General features: G+C 38.1%; 1 protein-coding gene across 1 annotated transcript; it reads right to left on the bottom strand.

Moving 5' to 3' along the window:
- Positions 1–4,710: 4,710 nt before the first annotated feature.
- Positions 4,711–24,695, bottom strand: SPACA1 (sperm acrosome associated 1). Its single transcript, XM_003404085.4, has 7 exons — positions 24,470–24,695; positions 18,016–18,072; positions 14,102–14,203; positions 12,528–12,634; positions 11,761–11,896; positions 5,482–5,602; positions 4,711–4,882 (listed from the first exon to the last, which is right to left on the bottom strand). Exons 1-7 carry the CDS (start codon positions 24,693–24,695, stop codon positions 4,726–4,728), a joined length of 906 nt encoding a protein of 301 aa, XP_003404133.3. The 3' UTR covers positions 4,711–4,725.
- Between the last annotated feature and the right edge of the window lie 1,408 nt (positions 24,696–26,103).

Raw genomic sequence — 26,103 nt, 5'->3', positions numbered from 1 at the left:
GTAAAGTAGATGGTCAGCGAAAAAGAGGAAGACCCTCAATGAGATGGATTGACACAGTGGCTACAACAATGCGCTCAAGCATAACGATGGTTGTGAGGATGGCGCAGGACCAAGCAGTGTTTCATTCTTTTGTACACAGGGTTGCTATGAGCTGGAACCGACTTGACAACATCTAACAACAACAACAGCACAGTACCTGGCTCATAGGAATAGGTCAATTGATGTTTGCTGAATGAATGAAGGATTCTCATGGTGAACAGGTATCACTTTGAACACTTCACAAAATCCTGCTGCTACATACGCAGAGACCAATGACTTCAGGTCTAAACGCAAGGCCTCTTATGATACATTATTGCTTATCTTTATTTATCTTCTGCATCTAGAGGCAAATTTCAAGGCTTCCCTGTGGATGTTTTAGATGACCCAGAAAAGTGACAATTGCTACAAGACAGAAGCTAGAAGACACTTCTGGCCTAGTCTGCTTCGAGTGGGAAGTGCCTGGCCCCACTAACCTTTAGTGGTGTGCAGTGGAGATCTCAAAGGTATGCAGACTATAAATTACTGGAGAATGAGAGTGTGTCTACATGAGACCTAGAGTGGCTGTGGATCTCAAGGATGTATCATCTAGTTACTAGCAAATAAGTTTTGTCTATTGTTTCAACCTAATGCTGTGTGCTCATAGTACTTGAGAGGAACTCCTGGTCTTGTGAGTAGAGTGGTCTCCAGAAAATCCATCAAAGTGGGTCTGGACTAGTGGGAGGCCTAAGTAATACTCAGAAATCTAGAAGAGAAAGTGTTACTATCGTCAAGTTGTATTGCTTACTTGCTGTATGTTACATATGAAAGACTAGCTCAGTGAGCACTGGCTAGACCTATTAGGGACAGTCCTGTTCACACTGTTTTTCCAAGATGGTATATATATTTTTTTCTTTTATAGTATTACCATTCCTGCTTGGGAAATAAATATAGAAAATATTGCACCTATATCCCCCTTCACCTACATACTCCTTCTTGGAGAGTCAGGAACAGCATAGTACCTTGAAGGCTTTGAGAAGTCCTGCACTAAAAAATATTCCTCAATTCATTGGACTATGAGGCCCCCCCATCACAAAATACCTGCGTGTAAATTGAGATAGTCTTAGTTAGGCTGCTGTCACAACCAACCTTTAAATCTCAGTGGCTTAGAATAAGTGTTTATTTCCCACTCATGCTATTTGTCCATCATTGGTCAGCTGGAGTTCTATGCCACATGGTCATCACTCTGTGGGATTCAACATGTCAGAGCAGCCACCATCTGAGCATTTCTGGTTGTCCCAGCAGACAGAAAATGAGTTCTGGAGGTTCTCACAATGAAATGTTCCAGTCTGAAGGTGACATTTGGAATTTTGGCTCATAACTCACTGGCCAGAATTAGTCACATGGCCCCACCCAACCATGAGATTCTAAGAAGTACTATAACCTTTACATGCCTGGAAGGTAGAGAGCCAGAGACATTTAGTAAACAGCACTAATGACAACATTACTGTTCACTGAAGCCCAGTTAGGAATCACTGGTTTTGAAAGCAAGGGTTGATAATAATTTCTATTCAAGAATGTTCAACACCTACACTAAAGTTATCCATCCACTGCCGTTGAGTCGATTCCGACTCATATTGACCCTATAGGACAGAGTAGAACAGCCCCATAGAGTTTCAAAGGAGCACCTGGCGGATTTGAACTGCTGACTTCTTGGTGAGCAGCTGTAGCACTTAACCACTATGCCACCAGGGTTTCCCACACACTAAAGTTACATGACCATAATTTATCAGGAAGAAGAACTGGAAGGCTAATTTTTTTTTTAATTGTACTTTACATGAAGGTTTACAGAACAAACTATTTTCTCATCAAACAGTACATACATTGTTCCGTGACATTGGTTAACAACCTCACAACATGTCAACACTCTCCGTTCTCAACCCTGGGTTCCCTATTACCAGCTTTCCTGTTCCCTCCTGCCTGGAAGGCTAATTTTTATCACACTGATCTGGAGGTGGAGTGTCACAAAAAAATAATTCTCTTGGAAGATTTTATGAAAACAATTTCTTGTCATTGACAGTTCCCAGTAGACTTCCCACAACAAACAACAAAAAATCATTTTCCAGCCAATTCCTCATTGCATCTCTCAAATACAAATGCTATATAACCTAAAACATGGACAACTACACAGCACAGCATATTTCTAGACTACTACTGATGGCTATCCCATAAATGCCTGTTTACAATGTATTCTTCAGAGGTTTGAAAATACTTAATCAGAAAAATCTCATAGTAATAGCAGTAAAGTTGGTGTAGACTTCATCTAGATAAAAAAATATGCTACTCTCATAACCTCTGAAATATTAATTCCTAATGAAGTCAACTGAATCTAATTGTCTAATGCCTTAGTGTCTTGTTTGGTAGTGGGCTATGTCTGTATCACATGACACAGAACAAAAAGTCAGTGATGTTCAGAAACAAGTACCTTGGTTCTAAGACTATATTACCTGCATACCAAGTACAATCAAGGTACTTACCCATGGGCATTCAAAAATCTTTAATTTACTGTTCCTGTGAGAAAAAAAAAAAAAAAACAGGGCCGTCTAGTGAGAAAATACCCACTGCCCACTGCTGTCTAGTGAGAAAATAGGACTGTTAAATTCACGTAATTTCTTCAGTTGACTCTAAGTTACTTTCCAGTTCTTCCTTACATATTTCCTATACACAATCATGATTTACCTAACATAAGCAAAATGTTTTGAGCAATGCTTGGCACATAGTAATCACTGATTAAACGTTGGTTATTATTATTAATGAATGTTTGCAGCCGTTTCTTCTCACTCTGAGTCGTGCCACATCAGTAAAAGAAGATCCCAAAAGCTTGATTCCATCCACGTCATTAAGGTTGATTCTACTTTGAGGAGGCAGCTCTTCACCAGTCATCTTTTGAATGCCTTGAGGGGCTCATCTTCTGGCGCTATATCAGACAATGTTCTGCTGATATTCATAAGGTTCTCACTGGCTAATTATTTTCAGAAGTAGACTGTTGGGTCTTTCCTTGTAGTCTTAGTCTGGAAGCTCAGCAGAAACCTGTCCACCATAGGTGACTCTGTTGGTATTGGAATACCGACGGCATAGCGCCCAGCATCACAACAACACTCAAGCCCCCACAGGATGACAAATTGACAAACACGTGTGGATCATAACAAATTATGGATAACATTGCAGAGAATGGGAATTCCAGAACACTTAATTGTGCTCATATGGAACCTGTACATGGATCAAGAGGCAGTTGTTTGTACAGAACAAGGGGATACCATGCAGTTTAAAGTCAGGAAAGGTGCACCTCAGAGTTGTAACCTCTCACCATACTAATTCAATCTGTATGCTGAGCAAAAAATCAGACAATCTTCACTACATGAAAAAGAACGGTGCATCAGGATTGGAGGAAGACTCATTAACAACCTGCATTATGCAGATGACACAATCTTGCTTGCTGAAAGTGAAGAGGACTTGAAGCACTTACTGATGAAGATAAAAGACCACAGTCTTCAGTATGGATTACACCTTAACATAAAACAAAAATCATCGCAAACTGGACCAATATGCAACATCATGACAAATGGAGAAAAGATTGAAGTTGTCAAGGATTTCATTTTACCTGAATCCACGATCAATGCCCACGGAAGCAGCAGTCAGGAAGTCAAAAGACGTATTGCATTGGGCAAAACTGCTGCAAAAGATCTCTTTGAAGTGTTCAAAAGCCAAGATGTCACCTTGAAGACTAAGGTCCCTCTGACTCAAGCCATGGTGTTTTCACTTGCCTCGTATGCATTCAAAAGCTGGACGATGAATAAGGAAGACAGAAGAATTGACACCTTTGAATTGTGGTGTTGGAGAAGATTATTGAATATACCATGGACTGCGAAAAGAACAAACAAATCTATCCTAGAAGAAGGATGACCAGAATGCTCCTTAGAAGCAAGGATGGTGAGGCTATGTCTCACATACTTTGGGCATGTTGTCAGGAGGGATCTATCCCTGGAGAAGGACATCATGCTTGGTAAAGCAGAGGGTCAGTGAAAAAGATGAAGACCCTCAATGAGATGGATTGCCACAATGGCTGCAACAACGGGCTCACCATAACAATGACTGCGAGGATGGCACAGGACTGGGCAGTGTTTGGTTCTGTTGCACGTGGGGTCGCTATGAGTCGGAACTGGCTCGATGGCACCTAACAACAACAATAACATTATTATTATTATTTCATGTCTAACAAGTGATGTTTTATATATCACATGCCCTGCGGAGATTCTAAAGTATGATTTGCTTTAACAAGTTCAATCCAGTGTTCCCAGTGGGGAGAAATTCTTTAATATACAAGGATTCTACTATATTCTAATGTTCTTATTTAGCACAAAACAGGCAAATCACCTTAGAAGTGATCAAAAATGTGTGTAAAAGCTTTTTTGTGTGTACCTCTAGATGAATGCCCCATTATCTAAAATGGTAAACACTGAGAACTATTTAAAAGTAATTTTTGATAATTCTACCACAAAGATGCACTGATTATAACAGCCCCAACCCCACACTGAGTTATCGTCAGACTGTGGTAAATCACTTGCAAAAAATATGAAAGTAGTTAAGTATATATTTTATTTTTATAATAATGAATCTGATATGCTCTAATCGCCTTTGTTTTGTCATATATCATTCATTCCATTCACTTAAATTATCTTCTTCACGTCCAGGTATTTCTGTTGGTGATTGGTCAAGAGAAGTTGAATCTTTGTATCTCATAGAACTCAACTCAGACTGTATCTCAGTTGTTGAGGCTTTTGCCCCCCATAAAGCCTTGACTGCAGCCCTAGAAAAGAAAAAAAAAAAACAGAAACAAAAAAACCACTATGTGAAATTAAAACTAAAACCAAACAGATTTATACTTTTGTTTTCTACAGAGAAAGGTACCATTTTTTTTCATAATATATTTTTGATTTGTGGCGCATCAGACTTCCCAGGGTGTGGTAGTCAGGTAGTTATTATACATATTCTGATGTGAGTGGATTAGTAGGGTGAAATAACCAAGTGTCAGAGTTGTGAGAACTACAGTTAGACAATACAAATATTCATTTAATAAAAAAATTTTTTTTTTTAACAACTACCATGTAAAAATGATGATGGCAATGGGTTTTTTGTTTTTGTTTTTTGTACGTAAAAGTGTAAAACTTGCATTTAAAAGTTCTCTCAGGGCTGGGGAAGCAAAGCATGAGATTTTTTTTTTTTTTTAACTCCATGTAAGAGGTGGGGTAGCCTTACCTGGGATAGCCCCAGGAGGAATGAAGGGAGTGGGGCAATTTCAAAACCCATTTAGAAGGCATCATGGACAGAGCTTTACTATTCTTTGGATGAGGGAAGACAAGGAGGACATAAACCAAGGTGACGTAGTGGGGTTGGCTGTGCACCTACCAGTTTATAATTATGAAGATCAATACAAAGATCACAAATATGCAGATAATGACTCCTATGGTCAGCACAAAAACCAGGACTGCATCAGTGTCTGGTCGGCTGGATCTTCTCATCTGCAATTCTAGAGGAAAAACACACACCTGATGATCATTACTACTGAAAAAAAAAAAAAAAAGGAAATGATATCTAGATGGAAACTTCACCTAGTTTGAAAATCAACTCTAGAAAAATATAGAGAAATAGTGGAAAGGAAGTTATTGGCAAACTTGCTTCATATGATTGAAATGCCCTTATCAAACATGTAGAAAAGTTAAAAGAATTTGAGAGTGAATATTTTCTATTCCCACCACCTAGATACTACTATTAACATTTTACTATTCATCTCTTCATGCCTCTATTAATCCATTTTATTTTATTTTTTGCCAGCATTTCAATATAAATTGCTGACATCTGCATATTTTCCCCAAAATACATCAGCAGGTATACCATCAATTATAATTCAATATTTGTTTACAGTCCCACACCCCCTTTGGAGGTAAAACGTACATACAATGAATTGCGCAAAAATCTTAAATGTGTATTTGCTTGTTGTCGTCGTCAGGTGCCTTTGAATCTGTTCCAACTCATAGCGACCCTGTGCACAACAGAATGAAACACTACCCAGCCCTGAGCCACCCTCACAATCATTATGTTTAAGCCCATTGTTGCAGCCACTGTGTCAATCCATATCATCGAGGGTCTTCCTCTTTTTCAATGACCCTCTTCTTTACCAAGCATGATGTCCTTCTCCAGAGACTGATCCCTTCTGGCAACATGTCCAAAGTATGAGAGACGTAGTCTTGCTATCCCTGCTTCTAACTAAGAAGCATCCTGGTTGTCCTTCTTCCAAGACAGATTTGCTTGTTCTTTTGGCAGCCTATGACATATTCAACATTCCTTGCCAACACCACAATTGAAAGGTGTCAATTCTTCTTCAGTCTTCCTTATTCATCGTCCTGCATATGCATATGAGGCAGCTGAAAACGCCATGGCTTGGGTCAGGTGAACCTTAGTCCTCAAGATGACATCTTTGCTTTTGAACACTTCAAAGAGGTCTTTTGCAGCAGATTTGCCCAATGCAATGCATTGGTTTTGGCAAATGCATGCACACCTATGTTATCATTCAAATCCCTGTCAAGGCATAGAATATTGCTTTACTCCAGGAAGTTGCCTCCAGCCCCTTTCCAGTTAATTTTCACCATCCTCCAGAGGCAACCACTGCCCTGATTTTTTTTTTTTTCATCATAGGTTAGTTCTTCCTATCTAGAACGTCATATGAACGGAAACAAAAAAAAAAAAAAAAAAAAAAATTTTTAACTCAGGATAAGGTATAATGTGTTAGAAACTCATCCTTGTTGCATGCATTAATTTTTGTTTGTTTCCTTTTTATTACTGAGTAGTATTCCACATTTTAAAAAAGAAATTAATTGTTCTACTGATGGATACCTAGGCTGTTCCAGTTTTAGGCTGTTAAAAATAAAGTTGTTATGAACATTCTTGTACAAGTCATTTTGTGAACACATATTTTTATTTCTCTTGGATAAATACCTAGGAGTGGAACTGCTGGGTCAAAAACCAAAAAGCAAATACAGTGCTGTCTAGTCAATTCCAACTCACGGGGACCTCATGTGTTGCAGAGTAGAACTACATAGGGTTTTCTTGGCTGTAATCTTTACGGAAGCAGATCACTAGGCCTTTCCTCCATAGAGCCACTGGGTGGATTCAAACTGTCAACCTTTAGGTTATTAGTTAAGCACAAACTGTTTGTGTCACCAAGGGATCTTACTAAGAAATTGCCAGACCTTTTCCCAAACTGATTATACTGGATGTGAATGTTTTCTTCCAAGTTTTGACTTGCATATTCATTTTCTTAATGATTCCTTATAATAAGCTGAAGTTTTCAATTTTGATGAGGTCTAATTTATCAATGTTTCTTTTTGTGGTAATTACTTTCTGAGACATACCTAAGAAATCTTTGATTATTCTCAAATCATGAAGATAGTCTAAGTTTCTTTCAAAAGCTTTATTTATGGTTATAGCTTTTATATTTAGGACTATGATTCATCTCATATTAACTTTTTATGGCATAAGGTAGGGGTTAAGGATCATTGTTTTCAAATATTCACATGCCACTCTTAAATCAGTCACTTTATCCCACTTTTTTATGCTCTTTCTGCAAATAAGGCCATTAAGGAGACCAAGCCAGTCTACCACATGTTTTATGATACTACTTCATGGTAAACTGGTGAAGAGCCAGTTTACATCAAGTATTACTTATTTTGCGAACTACAAAGATTTCTAATGACCCTTCCTTGTCCCAAAATTATAGAATCATAGAAGATTTATGTGAGAAAGGATCAGAAAGATCATCTGGTCCAACCATCATGTTATACAGATAAGTAGAACAAGATCCAAGGAGGTTTACTGACTCATGCAAGTTATATTTGGACTATTTTAATATTTTCATTTTGGTAAGTACTACTCTACCAGAAGTAGTCTTCTTAATGGACAATCCCAACTACTTATTTTTCTGGATTTTTTTTTTTTTCCTACCTTTTATATACCATATTCCACCATCCATTTGTCAGTTTGTCATACTGTGCTGGCTCGAGTGTTGCTATGATGCTAGAAACTATGCCACTGGTACTTTAAATACCAGCAGTATCATGGTGGACAGGTTTCAGCAGAGCTTCTAGATTAAGACAGACTAGGTAGAAAAGCCTAATGATCTACTTTTGAAAATTAGCCAGTGAAAACCCTATGAATCACAATAGAATATTGCCTGATATAGTGCTAGAAGATGAGCCCCCTAGGTTGGAAGGCACTCAAAACACCCAGTGGCCACAACAGTGGACTTGAGAATACCAACAATCATGAAGACAGTGCAGGACTAGGTAGGCAATGTTTCATTCTGTTGTACATTGGGTTGCCGTGAGATGGAGTGGACCCATTGACAACTAACAAAAACCAAAACACCATGGAGTATAATTTCTCCATTTTCCTTAAAATTTTTTTTTTTTTTTTTTGTGGAGCTATAAACTCAATAGTGGTGTTGTAAAGGTAAAGCCTCACTAACTAGGTCCAAGTATGACAGAGAAATTAAATCTATGTTTATAGTCCAACATTGTGGGATTTAAAAAATTATTTTGAAATAACATTAGATTTACAGAAGAGGTGACATTTTTAAAAACTAAAATAAAAAATACCCCTTAGGACTAAAACTTGGAAAGGAGAAAAAGAAATGCAGTAATTCCTTTCCATCTATCTACTACTCTGCAATACTAGGCAAGAGAGGGTAGAAAGTAAGGGTTATGAACACTTTAGCTTATTTCAACAACTGTCTTCTTAAAAGGGTCACTTAGATTACTTCATATCTACTTAAAAATAAGCTGAATTTCCCAATGAAAAAGAGGCTGAATTTTGACACCCCGATTTTTAGAGAAACTAAGCTTATGGCTAATTATGAAAAACAACTATGTGGGAACGAAAATTTTGATATATAAGGGATGGGGATTTTTCATGAACAAAACCATATTTATCCTAAAATTATTTCAACAAAAAATATTTGTTTCAAGCCAGTGTATTCTATGTGTGGACACTTCTAGCCAAAATATTCTTGCCAAAAGGGTCTGTCGCAGTGCTGTACCCAACCGTCATCCTTAAAAGAAGCTAATAAGATACTGGGAAACCCTGGTGGCATAGTGGTTAAGTGCTAGGGCTGCAAACCAAAAGATCGGCAGTTCAAATCCACTAGGCGCTCCTTGGAAACTCTATGGGGCAGTTTTACACTGTCCTACAGGGTCACTATGAGTTGGAATCGACTCGACGGCATCAGGTTTGGTTTTCTGGCTTAATAGATACTGAAGTATTCTTCTGAAAACGCTTTATTGTTTAACCAGTGCGTGTGCTGAGATGGCCGAGCTACTCTGCCAGTCGTGGACAGTTGAGAGAAGCCAACACCATTTCACTTAAGGCCTGACACTTTGGAGTCTGTGCTCCAGCCCTTAGCTTACACCCTAGTGAATGCACATTGTCCTCTAATCTTGAGAGAAGCTAACCACTAGACACCTACCAGAGCAGTTCTAACGGGGAGCAGGTGGAGGGGACAAAGACTGATGTTAGGGCCGGACACCTTTAACATCATGAACTAGGGGTATTTTTTAGATTTTGATATTTTGGTCTGATTTTGATTTTTATAGCATTTACTGGAATTATTCTTTTAAGGATAACCGATATTCCAATGTAGGAGCAAGATTATTAGCTTTCACCAGGAAGATTTTTTTTTTAAAGGCAGTAAACACACCAAAGAAAGTTAAAATAGTAAATAGTTTATATTTAAAATCACCCCCCAAAAAACTTTAGTTTTTTGTTGTTGTTGTTTGTTTGTTTATTTGTTTTTGTTTCAGTAAAGGGTGTTATTTTGTGTGGTGTCTCTAGACAACACCAAAGGATCTTTATTTGGAGGTCAGAAATGGCTTTAAGAGATTCATGTGTTTCTTTAATATTACATGGAACATGTATATGTAGGCATTTTTCTGGGAACAGGCTCCTGAACCTTATGATCAAAGCACTCACACCCCCAACCACAATTTACAGCAGTAAAAATGATTAAGAGCAACTGAACTAAATGAAATAATTACATGAATACAGAAGATACCATAGATGAAACTGAAAGAATGTGCGCATGGATCCATTTCATAAGGGAACACTTTCTAGTATGTAAAATTATGTTCAGGATAAGATTTCCCTTTTGTGACAAATATCAAGGACTGTATTATTAATTTATCAAAAATACTTTCTTCAAATAAATAATTTTTAAGAAGATATGTTATGGTATCATATTTCTTAAATTTATTTTACTGTACCAATATTTTAGTAAACATCAACGAGAAGTCCATTTTCCATTTTCAATTTTATCATGGAAGTAAAACAATAATCAATTCAAGTTAGAGGACTGTTCTTTGGAGATACTTCAGGAATACATCAGTTTCCTGAAGTGAGGCACGTCTGATTCTACTTTGTGAAATGGAAATTAAGTACAAGCTTGTAAAGAGGTCTAAATGATATAAATCGGTGGTTCTCTGAGTATGATTCCCTGAACCAGGATTGAGCACCAGCATCACCTGGAAACTTGTTGTTAGGTGCCATCGAGTCAGCTCCAACTCATAGCAACCCTATGCACCACAGAATGAAATGCTGCCCAGTCCTGCACCATCCTTACAATCATTGTTATGCTTGAGTCCATTGTTGCAGCCACCGTGTCAATCCATCTCATTGACGGTCTTCCTTTGTTCCACTGACCCTGTACTTTACCAAGCATGATGTCCTTCTCCAGGGACTGATCCCTTCTGACAACATGTCCAAAGTAGGTAAGACACAATCTCGCCATCCTTGCTTCTAAGGAGCATTTTTGTTGTACTTCTTCCAAGACAGACTCGTTCGTTCTTCTGGCAGTCCATGGTATATTTAATATTCTTCACCAACACCGCAATTCAAAGGCATCAATTCTCCTCTGGTCTTCCTTACTCATTGTCCAGCTTTCACATGCATATGATGCGATTGAAAATACCATGGCTCGGATCAGGCGCACCTTACTCTTCACAGTGACATCTTTGCTTTTCAATGCTTTAAAGAGGTCCTTTGCAGCAGATTTGCCCAGTGCAATGCGTCTTTGGATTTCTTGACTGCTGCTTCCATGGGGGTTGATTGTGGATTCAAGTAAGATGCAATCCTTGAGGTAAACTTGTTAGAGGTGCATATTTTTGTGCTGGGCCCACCCCAGACCTTGTTGTTAGCTGTCATCAAGTCAGCCCCGACATATAGCAACCCCATGTACGAGGAATGAAATGCTGCACCACCCCCCATGATCAGCTGGGGAGTGGACCATTGTGATCCATAGGATTTTCACTGGCTGATTTTTGGAAGTAGATCACCAAGCCTTTCTTCCTAGTCTGTCTTAGTCTGGAAGCTCCACTGAAACCTGTTCAGCATCATGAAAGCCTCCAGTGACAGACAGGTGGTAGCTGGGCATGAGGTATATTGGCTGGAAATTGAACCCATATCTCCCATATAGAAGGCAGAATTCTACCACTGAACCATTACTGCTCCCAAACCCAGACCTATAGAATCAGAATCTCAGTGTGTGGGGCCAGTGATCTTTGTTTTAATAAGCTCTCCAGGACATTTCGATGCTCTTTAAAGTTCAAGATATAAGCAAATTAAAACATGTCGGACACTTACCACCTGCTGTATAGACTGTGAATCTAACAGATGCAATGATTTCATTATTATCCAGAGTGTTGCACTCTAAAGCCAGGGGGTGATCATCCCTGTGTACTTCCAGGATTGCTGAATCATTTCCAAGTATAATAGCTTGCTATTTAAAAATAAAAAAAATAATAATAGCAAAGTATCAACGTTCTTCACATAAAGTTAAGATCAGAAAACCCTATTACCCATAACGGAAGAAGAGTAACTATCTCTCTTATTCTAGTACAGTAATCAATTGTGCACATGGATTTTGAAGTCAGACATACCAGACCTGAAATCCTAAACCTTCCACTTCCTGCCTGTGTGGACCATGAACGAGTAACCTTCTGCACCTCAGTTATTTATCTGTAAAATGGATATAATGATAGAAACTATCTCATAAGATTGTTATGTGGATTAAAAGAAATTATAGTGCTTGATGTAGGCCTGGCACTTAAAAAGTCTCAATTAATTATATAATTCCTATATAAATCAATGAAAACCTTACTTCCAAAGTAGAACATATAAAATGGATGTTTTTAAGTTCTTATTATAGTTGGCCCTAAGATATACGTAAAGTAGTAGTCCCACTAAATAACGAAAAATTTTAAATCCCATTGATGATAATGTTGCATGGTTTTGATGTCATTTTTGCAAACTGCTTTTTAAAAAAAGTTTTCTGTGAGTTATTAGAACTGAGATATAATAAATTTTATCACTCACTAGAAAGGACCAATTTATATACATTCATTACTCACTTGATCTGGCCTTAGAAGTCTCCACATATATTTGAAACGATTTACAGGTGATATGTGAATACATGCCAACCTAACACTTTCAAGACTTTCTGAAAGTGGTTTACCCCCTGAAAAAAAGAAAAATTAAGCACATAAACATCACTGAGCATTATAAATTGAGTTATACAAAACACTACTTTTAAAAGCCACTTGGAATTTTAAAGATTTATTATACCCTGGAAGTCATCAACCTTATAATTGGAAGTATAGAAGATCAGAGAGAAGTAATAGATACAAAGATAAAGTCACAAAAGAAGCAGGTGAGGAGATATCATGGCTGCCTGCTCTTCCTGAAGAATAAATTGTGGAGAAGAGGCATAGCAAGGACAACCAACCTGGTGATCTATTAAACTTCGGGACCTACTAAAAACCAAGCCAGTTGCCATCAAATCCATTCTAACTCATGGAGACCCCATGTGTTGCAGAATAGAACTGTGGTTCACAGGCTTTTCAGGGGCTGATTTTTCAGTAGATCACCAGGACTTTAATCTTTAAAGGAGCCTCTGGGTGGGTTTGAACAGCCAACATTTCGGCTAGTAATTGAGCACTTAACCATTTGCACCACCCAGGGACACCCCTGGGACCTACGAGTGGCTTCCAATTTACTGTTTAGAGTCTCCCATGAAAGATACTGAAATCTCAGAGTAGCATAATGTCATGGATTGAATTGTGCCCCCCCAAAATATCTGTCAACTTGGCTAGACCATGTTTCCAGTATTGTGTGATTGTCCACCACTTTGTCATCTGATGTGATTTTCATATGTGTTGTAATTTCTATCTCTATGATGTGATGAGATGGGATTAGTGGCAGTTATGTTAATGAGGCAGGAATCAATCTACAAGATTAGATTGTATTTTAAGCCAATCTCTTTTGAGATATAAAAGAGAGAAGTGAGCATAGAGACATGGGGACCTCATATCACCAAGAAAAAAGAGCCAGGAGGAGAGCACGCATTCTTTGGACCAGGGGTTCCTGCATTGAGAAGCTCCTCAACAGGGGAGGATTGATGACAAAGACCTTCCCCCAGAGCCCACACAGAGAGAAAGCCTTCCCCTGGAGCTGGCACCCTGAATTCAGACATCTAGCCTCCTGGACTGTGAGAAAATAAATTTCTCCTTGTTGAAGCCATCCACTTGTGGTATTTCTCTTATAGCAGCACTAGATGACTAAGTCACATAATTTGATATAGAACAGCTCTCAAAGGTCTCAATTTAAGGCTTACTAAATCACTGATATAATGTTATGGGCTGAGTGTCAAAAGCATTTCACTATAGGACAGCCTCAGTCACAGACTCTGATATATTATACAGAATAGGTGTTAAATTTTACACGTTGCTAAAAAATGTAAGGCAAAAGCAGAAAGTTACTCAGAGTTATAACTGTTAGAGAAGAAACAGAGTCAAATTTTATCATGATTCTCTTTCATGGTAACAACCTATTGTGTCCTTCCACTCAGTGGTACCCTGAGGTAAAGGATATTTTCCCAGCCTAAACCCTTTCCCTCAGTTTCCCTCCAATACAGAGTGCAACTCACAGCCGCAGTCTACTGGTCCACGGCATTCTTCCACCCGCACGAGACACTTGGATTCACCTCCAGGGCATCCATTTGTTAATATAACTTCTCTAATGCCAACACCTTTGGTAAAAAAAAAAAAAAAAAAAAAAAAAAATCAGCAAATGTTAAGAAAAGCTTATTCCAAGGTTTCTTTTCCATCTAGTAAACTCTTTTTTGGAGATTTCCCTCCTAATTTCAGAAATTAAGTTCCTAAACTCAGAATGATAACATTTCTAAATTTTTTAGGCCCTTCCTTTTGAATTATTTCATAAAGTAGCTTTTCCCAAAGTGAGTTAGACAAAACATAGGCCACTGGTTGTTACCTCAAGAAAAAGGATTCCGTGATCACACACATTAGGATTCCAAAATCATACACATTTTATGGTAAATAAAATTGAAGAGACTCCTTTACTACAGAATTTTAGGAAAGTTTTACTATGGTAGTAAATTAACGTGCTATTGTGTGTAAATTTTCATTGCTCTAAGGTGCAAACGTTTTAAATTTTAACATCTCTGAAATTAGAATAAGTATTCTAAGTGATGGCATGTCGTAGATTAACTGGCAGTATTTTTCCTCCTTAGAGGTACATAAATTGTGCTTCTTAAATCTGATAGTCTTAAATTTGATGAAATAAAATAGTATACGAGATTTGCCAAATTTTTTAGGGGAGAGAGGTGAAGCTTCTGGATGAAATTCCAAAATCACATTTTTCCATAAATGATGGTTTTTTTTTTATATATATAGATCAGTAAATATTGACAGAACAATCTATTAATGGCCAAATCTCCATTTCCAATAAAACACTCTCTTTAGAAATGACATCCTTTTTTTGTAATAAGAGATCAAGTCTTTACCAACTGATCCCAGAGCTCCACTGAGCTTGCCTTTCATTCATTGTCAGATTGAGAGAGATGATAAAATGCTGGATGGGCAACATGCTAAACCACGTCCTGTGATAAAATGACCTGTGGTAAGACAGTGGTCACAAGCTAACGAAGAATCCATTTTGATTTCCTTGTCTACCAGATTTCCTCTTTCATTCTCCACCAGATATTAACCATAAAACCCACTCTCACGGGCAAGGGAAAGTTGAAGGCTGGAGGTAGCTTACAGCTGTGCTTCTCAAACTTCAAAGTGCATGTGAATTACCTGGAGATCTTACTAAAATGAAAATTCTGCTTCACTAGGTCTGAAGTTTAAAAAAAAAAAGTTGTCATTGAGTCGATTCTGACTCATGCATGACCCCATGTGTCTCAGACTAGAACTGTGCTCCATAGGGTTTTCAATAGCTGATTTTTTTCCACCTCTGGGTCAACTTGGGAGCCCTGGTGGCACAGCGGTTAAGAGCTTTGCTGCTAACCAAAAGGTCAGCAGTTCGAATCCACCAGCCATTCCTTGGAACCCTGTGAGGCAGTTCTACTTTGTCCTCTAGGGTCACTATGAGTTGGAATCGACTCGATGTCAACGGGTTTGGTTGGGGTACACTTGAACCATCAACCTTGCAGTTGGTGGCCAAGTGAGTTAACCATTTGCACCACCCAAGGTCTCCAGGTCTGGACGAGGTCCTGAGATTCTGCATTTCTAACAAGCTCCCAGGCTGATGCTGGTCTGTGGACCTCACTTTGAATAGCAAGGGAAGGGACTCCATACGAAATAAAAAGATAGAAGAGGAAAGATGTCTTTTGAGTAAAAGAAACAGCTGAGAATAGTAGCAGTATGGCTCCACTTGAATTTATAAAATGTTCCTGTCTAGAAGCACAGCCTTATTCTAAAATGCATAAATATTTTCCAAACAGGTATTTTAGTATTTATTTATCTAGCCAAATATAGTTCATTGAAATGATCTGTGTAGGTGTGAGATTTTCTGTAGGTCCAAGTAACACCTAAAATCTGCCTAGGAATTCTAGGAAAAGAAAACCTTTTGACTGCTAAAATATTGTTTTGGGAGTTAAATAAATAGAATTGTCACTATTTTTTTCTTTTAAGTAGGTAATATTAGAAAATTAAAAGGTTTTTATATTTGAGATATGAAATACTGCCTTTTCTTGTTTATGTTTCTCCTTAGAACTTATCACTATCTGATATATTACATTTTGCATATTATTTATCTGTCCAGCCCTATGAAAATAGATATTCCTTGAAGGTAGTGAGTGTATTCTAGTTTGTTCACTGCTGTATCCCCAACACGTATAACACTGCCAGGCACATATTAAAAGTAAGAAACAAAAAACCCACTGCCATCAAGTCAGTTCCAACTTATAGCAACCCCACAGGGTTTCCAAAGCTGTAAATCTTTACGGAAGCAGACTGCCACATCTTTCCCTCACAGAGCCACCGGTGGTTTCAAACCGCCAACCTTTCAGTTAGTAGTTGAGTGCTTTAACTACTGTGCCACAGAATAGGCACCCAAAAACAAACAAAAAAATACATCTTTTATTATATGAACAAATATACAATTTATAAAACATTTTTTCAACTAATAGTGATACAGCATCAATTAATAGAACTGTCATAAAAATGGAGCCCTGTTGGCACAGTGGTTAAGAGCTTGACTGCTAACCAACCAGAAGGTTGGCAGTTCTAATCTACCAGCTGCTCCTTGGAAACCCTGTGTTCTACTCTGTCCCATAGGGTCGCTATGAGTCAGAATTGACTCGATGGCAACGGGTGGGTTTTGCTGTAAAAATAATCATTCTCTACCTGTTGGAAGTTTTTCAGTCAAGCAGCCAAAGAAAAATATAAACTGTAGATGAATATCACAAGTTTATTACATGGATTGCTCTCAATTTGGTGACAGACCCACTAAGAAGTTAAGGTAAAAACAGGTTGAAGACTATCTCAAAATCAATTCAGGTATAATTTTTAACAACAAGAAATTCATTCTGATCTAGGGTCCACATGGATTTTTCTGTCTCCCTCTAGCTTTTGTCCTCTTTTCCTTCCCATTCCTGTCTTTTTTCCGTTTCTTTTATCAGTTGCCAAATGCGTAGCAAGTAACCCATTGACAGGAGAGCTGGTTCTATTTTGGGTAAACGTAATTGTGAATTATCTATTGTCCTCTCAGCACTCCAGTCTATAGCAGTGGTTCCCTGAGGGTCGTCCCCAAACTGGCAACATAAGCCTCACTTGTGACTTTGTTAGAAATGCAAATTCTGAGACCCTTCCCCAGCCATACCAAACCAGTTGCAGTTGAGTTGATTCCTACTCATGGCAATCGGAGACCTACCGAATCAGACGAATTGGTAATATACCATTCTTCTCAGATGGGCCCAGCAATCTGTGTTTTAACAAGCCTCCAGGCACTTAAAATGCACACTATAATTTGAGAACTATGGGTCTATTATAGCATTTGTAGCCTTAATCCACTCTCATACAAGAAATTTTATGTCCCATCCATGGAATGTTCAAAATAAGTCATGGTCTTTGAGCACCATCTTCCCCACAAAACCAATGGCTCTTTCCTCTAAGACATGGTATAAAAAAATGGAGAAATGTAAAATTTTAAATAGATGATTATAAATAAGCAAATTTCTTGATAGATTTGCCAACACAGTATGTGAGAAGACATCTGTGAGATGCATCGGAAGGTCTTTCATCTTCTGAACATCTGTGAGGTAAAGAAAATTTTACTTTGGTGAAGGCAGTTTATGTGCCAAAAAAAAGTATAGGGAGCTGGCTTAAAATAAGATTTACAGGTTAGGAGCTGAAAATATCTTACCTTTTAAAAGACTATCAACTTGAGCTGTATGTGTAACTTATTGTTATTAGAAATCAATGAGCGATGAAGTCTCCTTCATCACAAAATTACAAGTAGAACACTGCCACACTGTTTTTTACCTTCCCTCCCACCAAAACTACAATATGGTTTATTCATCTGCTGTATGCTACTTACCACATGTAACAGTGCACATTCCAAATTCTACTTCTTTGGATATTGTCCTATTTGAAACTAAAGTGCAAAGATACGTTATTTAATCATATGAAAACTTTTCTAAGTGAGAAACTCTTACTTGGGGATGAAGGATACAAGTACTTATCATGACTTAAGACATGGGCAACAGAAATTAAGTTTTCTATATAAAACAGAAGTCTCTTTCCTAATACATGACCTGATAGTGTTTAAGCCAAAAGAGCCCTAATCCTTTAAAGAAATGCACTTAAATTAGCAAATAACTTGTAAATAAAGTTTATATTTAAATCTTGCATATAACTTAAAATTAATTTTTTTTCATCAGTAAGTTAGAGTTGTATAAAAGGTCAGAAAATCACAAATAGATCTGTGAATTGTAAGGTCCAATTTTTTCAATTCCTTATTTTCCCAAAATCAATAAAATTAAATAGATAATGTCCATCTAAAAAGAAGTCATTGCTTTATTCCAAGCGTTCATTAAAATTATAATAAAAGTTATAGATTCATTCTACTCTTTTTCCAGATTAAGATGGTAAATTTAAATATTTCTAAGAATTTATTTCAACATCAGATTTTTCAGGATAACCCAGGAATATACAAATAGTTGAGAAGTTTTAATATTCTTGATTCTAAATCACATGTTTCTTTATTTCTAACTGTTTGGCAATTTGTCATAAATTCCACTGGCTATACACACATGAGGTTGCCATGCGTCGGAACTGACCCAATGGCAACTAAAAATAATAACAACGATGGTAAATAACGAATTCTTCATAGCTCAAATTAGGATTAAAATCTCAGTACAAAAATATATATAATGAATTGTAAGAAGGTAACTTTAAAAAAGCAGTGTACTAAAGCTTTGTTCACATTTGTTGTTGTTAGTTACCAGGGAGTTGATTCCTACTCATGGTGACCCCATGCGTACAGAACTGCTACATAGGGTTTTCAAGGTTGTGACCTTTTAAAAGCAGATTGCCAGGCCTATCTTCCAACTGCCTCTGGATGGTTTTGAACTGCCAACCTTTTGGGTAGTAGTCCGGTGTGCTTAATTGTTTGCACCACCCAGGGACTCCCAGGATCACATTTACTCAGGGCCAAAAATATTATAGAGGAAAGAGCCCAGGACTTGGAGTCCATGGATCTGCTTCACCACTAGTTAGCTGTTGAGTTCAAACAAATTATTTAAATTCTCTTGGGCTAAGTTAACCCTTGTGTAAATAATCTCATTTGATTATTGTAAGAATTAAGTAAGACAATGTGTGTGAAAACATTCTGTAAATTGTTCGGCACTAGAGAAAAAAAAAAAAACCACTGTCAACCAGTCATTCCAACTCACGGTGACCCCATGTGTGTTAGAGTAGAATTGTGCTCCACAGGGTTTTTAAAAAATATTTTACTGAGTTTTCTGTGAAAGTTTACACAGCAAATTAGGTTCCCATTTGACAATTTCTACACAAATTATTTAGTGACATTAGTTACATTTTTCACAGTGTTTCAACATTCTCTTTAATTGCATTCTGGTTGTTCTGTTTCCAGTGCTCTAGTTTCCCTTCTCCTTTATCCTCTCACCTTTGCTTTAGAGTCATTGTTGACTTTTTGGTCTCATATAGATGGTTTTTTAATGAAGCACCATGCTCACAGATAATATCCTTTATTTTCTGTGCCAACCTGTTATTTTACTAAAAGGTAACCTCATGGGATAGTTTTGGTTCAAAGTTTAACCTGATAATCCCTGAGATTATTAGGACAATAATCTCAGGGAGTCCTCTAGTCTCATCGGGACCAGTTAGTGTGGAGTTTTTAAGAATTTCAGTTCTGTTCTGGGGTTTTCTCATCTATAGGGTTTTCAATGGCTTTAATCTTAATAGAAGCCCTGGTGATGCAGTGGTTGATTAAGCGCTCGGCTGCAAACTGAAATGTCGGTGGTTTGAACCCACCAGCCGCTCCATGGGAGGAAGATGTGCAATCTGCTTCCATAAAGATTAGAGCCTTGGAAACCCTATGGGGCAGTTCTCTCGGTCTAATAGGGTTTCTATGAGTCGGAATCAACTCGACAGCAATAGGGTTGGTTTTATAATCTTAATAGAAGGAGCCCCGGTGGTGCAATGGTTGAGCACTCGTCTGCTAATTGAAAGGCTGCTGGTTTGAATCCACTGAGTGGCACTGGAGAGGAAGACCTGGCGGTTTGCTCTTATAAAGATTATAGCCTAGAAAACCCTATGAGGTGGTTCTACTCTGTCACATGGGGTCACTATGAGTCAGAATGAACTGGACAGTACCTAACAACAACAAAACAATCTTACGAAAGTAGATTGCCAGGTTTTTCTTCAGAGGTGTCTCTGGGTAGACTCAAACCTCCAACCTTTCCATTAGCAGCCAGTGTGTTAACCATTTATACCACCCAGGGACATAAACATGGCTAAGATATCATAATTACTCAATTCAAACTCAACTGATTTCATTTAATGCTATACAATTTTTTTTCCTATTTTGATTACCGTAAAACCCCCATATTTTTGTAAACACTTTTGTTCTGTACTTACAAGTATCAAATGCAATGCTTTGAACACTTGATGGATACATGTTAAGTAAATTGATGATTGATATTGTTAAATAAATGATTTTGATTATCATGATTAATTTAAAATCGGCATTTCTGTACTTGAAATGCTTGGGCAACTTTCTGCTGGCACATTATGAGATAGAAATTAAAAGCTATGTTTTCACAAACACAGAAAACATGGCTGAGAGAATGAATAGCAGATGACATCTATGTGTCTTTTCAAAAACCATTCAAGAAACAGCTAATCAGTTCTGCTATTAACTGAGTATGCTACTTTGGGAAAGTTACTTAATTTTTCCTTACTTTAGTTTCCCTACTGAAAGAAAATGAGGAAATTGAATTACATAAAATGTGTATTATATAAAATATATATTATATATAACATATTATGTAAAATATTTATGTAAATATATGTGTATATATGTGTGTGTCACACACATATATACCTATGACTGAAAAGGGGGAAAAAAAACACCTAAATGTCAGTAAAGTTGGATGTGTAACTGGTTAAACAGTAAGACCTACAGATGCTAATTAATTGATTGGTGTGGATGTGAAAGGAGTGCTGTTTCACTGGGCTCTGTCCTATTCAACGTTTTTATTAATGACCTAGATAGGAACACTGATATCATAGTGGCTGGATCCATGGATTGTATAAAGCTAGGAAGAATATGAGATGTGTTTACAATAAATCTGGATCTAAAAATGACAGGTTGGAATAATGGATAAATCTAACAAAATGAAACATAAGAGGAATAAAGACTAAGTCGTATATGTAGAACTGAAAAGCCAAATATCCAAAAATGCTATATGAGTTGGCTTAGTCTGATATAAGAACAACTAAAAATAAGTGGAGAGGTTAGTACCCAGTGAGTCAAGTGTAAGGAGGCTTCCCTAACAATCTATGGAGGTCTTAGTCTATGCTGATAAAAGCCTGGCATCAACAAAGATGGAGATAGTAATCCTGCCCTTTTTTGTTCTGGCCAGATTGTGGGGTATTCTTCTCGGTTCTGGACAACACATTTTAACTCCTACTATACCATCAGGGTCCAATTTTAATTTTTGAGGTGCTTTTTTGAGGGTTGGTTTATAAGGTTTGATATTTCATGAGTTTTGTTTTTCCTTAGGGATCTTCCAAAGAAAAAGGGAAAATGCAATTACATTTTTATAGAATAAAACTCATTCTATCTTGCCTCTCCTGACCTAATATTATATAGGTCAACCGGTCTCTTTTATAAAAGGATTTTGTAAACTACACACACACACACACACACACACACACACATCATCATCATCATCATCCGTTGTTTTATTGCTTTGTCCAAAGTATTGCACTATCCTTCAAGATGGCATAAAAGAACTTTAGAGGTACTCTCCTTGTTTAGCTTTCATTGAACATAGCTGAGAACTCAGAATATCTCACTTTTTGCTCATAATGGCAAAGAGAAGAAAAACAATTCACAATTATTGAATGAATCAGAAGATGACCACAGAAAGACATTAGATGCTAATGATGATGGTAAAATCGATTGCATAAGCAAAATCTTAGACAGTGAGAGATGATGATATCTTAGATGAATTTCCTAGATGAATTTTCTCTAACTCAAGAATCTAAAGATGAAGAGTATATATGGTATTCTGATCCAGGAGTCTGACAACAGGAAGGACTTCATCCTGAAACATTTTGTGACAAGAGGCTGGGACATATCATTTTGCTAAAAGAATGTGGATGTATTCTTTCCTTTTTATGATGTCTACGCACCAAAATTTACTTCATAAGGCTTGTAAATGAACAAATGATGCTGGTGATTAGAAAGAAATGATGTAAAATTAATAAAATTCATTGACCTGAACATTCTAATTGATATTTATAATCCAAAAACGAACATGCTTTGCAATTATGGAGCAAGGAAGATGACAGTCCTCCCTTCAACAAAATTATGAGCCTTCGAAGTTTTCAAAAGAATCGTCTTGACAATACAAGTACAAAACGAACCAGAAGTAATGACAAGTTAGAATCTGTGAGAGATGTACTTGAAATCTGATACATTCCAGGTTCAGATGATGAAGTTAGTTGTATTGAAAGGACTTTGCCCATTTGGGGTACATACACCTTCAAAACCAGGAAATATGGAATACCATTTTGGATTTTTCCATGTTTCAATTCTTAATAAAATTTCTACTGAAGCTGTTTTCACAATCCCTTTATTCTTATCCTTGTAAATTATATGTACAATTACTTAAAAGTATGAAAAAACAAGGGTCCATTGGATAGTAAATGGCGACTGTTTTTCCTGGCAGGCTGAGGATTACTTTGCTCAATTTTAATGATGGTTTGGGAATTTTTCAGTCTTCAGACCACTCAGATTGTCTGAAATTCTGGATTCTCAGTCTCCCCAGGGAAAAGCACCCAGGCATGAAATTTTATATTTAAAATTCCAGAAGGTTCATGGACTCCCTGAAGTTTATCATTGTCCCTGTTTCGTAGATGAGGAAACTGAGACACAACAAGATTAAAAAAAAAAAAAAAAAAAAACTTTCCTATATTTGTATAAGAATCCAAGACATTCTCACTCTGTTGCTAGGGTTTGGCCTAAACTCCATTAAGCATTTATAGCTAGAACTATCCCTTGACTAGTTTAACACTAAAATTCAATTACTTTAAAATCAGAGTGCAATAATAGCTACTCTGCTTTAGAACATGTTCTTTTCTTCCCTAGTCATCTTCTTTTTTGCATTTCCATAGCCAAGGACAGTCTCAGGCTCTCTGTAATGTAATTTTATCAAGGCAGTACAAACCTTGATCCTACCATTAACCTTGGATAGTCAATTTCTTTCTGTCATTGAGGGTCACTAACTGTCATGAGGAAATAAGAGAAAAGCTGATAAATACAGCATCCACTCTATATGTATAGATTGAGGAGACATAAGAACATCAAGTATATTAAATAAACCTCAGCTGGGTGGGTCATTTATGGGGGAAGGAAACTGTCCTCCTTTAGAAGGCTGCAAACCTACAACTGACCTTTCTTACCTACCAGCATTCAAGTTTCTAATCAATATAACATTGTAGGACAGCTTGTCAAGTTTTATTGCTTAATGAACCAGCAGAATAAGGTAAATTTATGTACCAGGCACAAGCTCATTCTCCCTTGGTTAACCTATATCTTCTAATAAAGCCAATAGCTACTTCCTACTGCCACCTTTCCCCTGTGGTTTCAGATCGAACATACAAAGAAAACACCACCATGCTGCAGAGTTGCTTCAGGGTGGTGCCAAGGTGTCATGCGGCTTCTAGACAGTTTTGACAACATTTTGGTCTATCTAGGTGTGTCATGATGACATTTAGTTCCAACCAAAAGTGCAAATGTGGAGGAACTTAAGTAATTCGGAACTTAAAAAAAAAAAAAAAGCCTGCAATGGAAAGGAAAAAATAACTTCAAGGAGAATCAAAATGACTCCTCTTGGGAGGGAGGGGATAACATTGGTCCCACCACCTAAAAAAAAAAAAAAAAGAAAAGAAAAAGGAGAAGCATCTTTTTCCTTGTCCAGAGCAATATTTAGCAGTATTTCTGCAGCAATTTCTATATATGTGTTTATTTATCTAACTGTGGCCTTGGGAAATTAGCACACCTTCCTACAAGGCTATTAGGTGCCCAAAATGTACACATTCGGGCTGATGTTATGTAAGAAAGATCTACAGATGTTAATACAGTAATTCTTTTGTTCTGGGGCGGGGGGTGCGGGAGAGAAAGGGCATGGTTTCTCCCTCTACAAAGGCCTCAGGGTTTGCAGGCTCAGGAGCAACCTCCTGAGAGTCAAGCTAGTGTAGGCACAGAGAAGGGCAGCCAAAGAGCCTTCCGGCCTCACCATCATCCTCAGACTCGCTTGAGGCTTCGGTCTCAACCTCGGCCTCGGTCTCCGCGTCGTTCTCCCCTTCTTCCTCGCCTTCACCATCGCTCTCGCCCTGGTGGGCCATGCCTGGATCCTGGAAGTAGGTGGAATTCTTCCCGCAAGCGGACTGCAGGCCCGCCAGGAGCAGCCAGCCGACGGTCAGCAGTAGCCCGGGGGAGCAGCCCGCGCCCCCGGGGCCCATGTTCTCCACCCCGACCGCCGCCCAAGGCGCAGTCAAGAGGTGCGTCGAAAAGAGGTGCGTCGCCCCGCCACCTACCTCCGAACCCCGAACTGCAGTGCCGCGCCCAGGCAACCATTGAGGCGTCACCACTCGTCACTGCCGCCCGGCAGCTTCGGGTCGTGGCGCTCTTGGAACGCCCGCGCGGGGCGAGCAGGCCTACAGCGGCGCACGCGGGCTCTAGTGCGACGCGCCCTGCCGGGATCCGCTGTGGTTCCATTTCATCTCCCATTGCCCTTCTGCCTTGGAAGTGCCCTCGGCGCAGCTGCCAGCTACCTCCCTTTCTTCAGTTACTTGAGCAACCCTGCAGTCCTCCGCCCCTGGTCTTTTTTGAGCACTCTGCTTCCTTTTAAAAGAATTCTGTTTTCATCCTTTCTACGTTTGCTCTACAAACTAGACTCCCTATGCCTTCAAGCACTCACTCTTCAGGTGACTTGGTTTCGAAAGTCCTTACCCAGAATATCCAGTTTGGTACGTATCAAGAAGAATTTTTTATTAAGTATGATACCCCAAACGAAATACGTATCTACTGGGGAGGTTTGATTTGTATTTAGGGGAGCAATTTCTTCCTTTGAACTGAACACTCCTGTTAATTTAGCTCAAGCATGTATTCATGTTTTAAGATTTTGTGTTGCGCCTTCCGTTTTGTGTGGGGCTTTGTTATAAACCTTGGTGGATTAGATGAGTGTCGGATGGGGAGAATGAAACTGTTGTCAAACTAGTTCTTACCATTCTGTATTTGGATGGCTGATGTTTTTGGAATCCAATATTGAACTTAACCTTTATCCTTGTTAATTTCCATCTTATGGCCTTTAGCCTGTGTTTTAGCCTTATTGAGATTATTTTGAATCCTGCTTCTGTTGCCTATCATATTAGATATTCTTCCCAGCTTTGATTTGGAAAACATGTCATATGACTCCTTCAGGTCACAGACAAAAGTGTTAAAAAGGGCACCGGCCAAGGATAGAGCCCTATGAGGTCATTCTCCGACAATGATCCATCAGTCTACACAGTGGTTTAACCTAAGAATCAACTCTTTTATCCAAAAGGAGCCACGTCTTTTATGAAAGCTGAATCAGACTAAAAGCCAGACTTCATTGGCATCCCTCTTGAATTAGTAGGAAATCTTAGAGCCAAGTGTAACTCCTCACTGTCCTCTTGACAGTATTCAGTATCAATATGTCCAGTAATGTCACAGAAAAAAAAAAAGATATTTCAAGTAGTCTGCTCTAATTAATTCATTTCTTCTTTAGGAATAGAATCATAGACTTTGAGGTCAAAAGAGTTTAGAAATTATCTAATAAGCCTCACATTTTTCATTGAGGAGACAAAGAACCAGAGATGTTAAATGACTCCTTCAAGGTCATCCAGC

The sequence above is a fragment of the Loxodonta africana genome, chromosome 1 (genome assembly GCF_030014295.1).
Source record: "Loxodonta africana isolate mLoxAfr1 chromosome 1, mLoxAfr1.hap2, whole genome shotgun sequence".
Lineage (NCBI taxonomy): Eukaryota > Metazoa > Chordata > Mammalia > Proboscidea > Elephantidae > Loxodonta > Loxodonta africana.
The sequence above is the reverse complement of the archived record's forward strand: the minus strand, read 5'-3'. Positions and strand labels throughout refer to the sequence as shown.

Coding starts and splice junctions, on each gene's coding strand:
- SPACA1 (XM_003404085.4), bottom strand. CDS start 24,695: ATGGGCCCCGGGGGCGCGGGCTGCTCCCCCGGGCTACTGCTGACCGTC. Junction 11,897..12,527: donor GACTTCTAAGGCCAGATCAA/GTGAGTAATGAA, acceptor ATTTTTAAATAG/CAAGCTATTATACTTGGAAA. Junction 4,883..5,481: donor ATCTTCATAATTATAAACTG/GTAGGTGCACAG, acceptor TTTCTTTTCTAG/GGCTGCAGTCAAGGCTTTAT.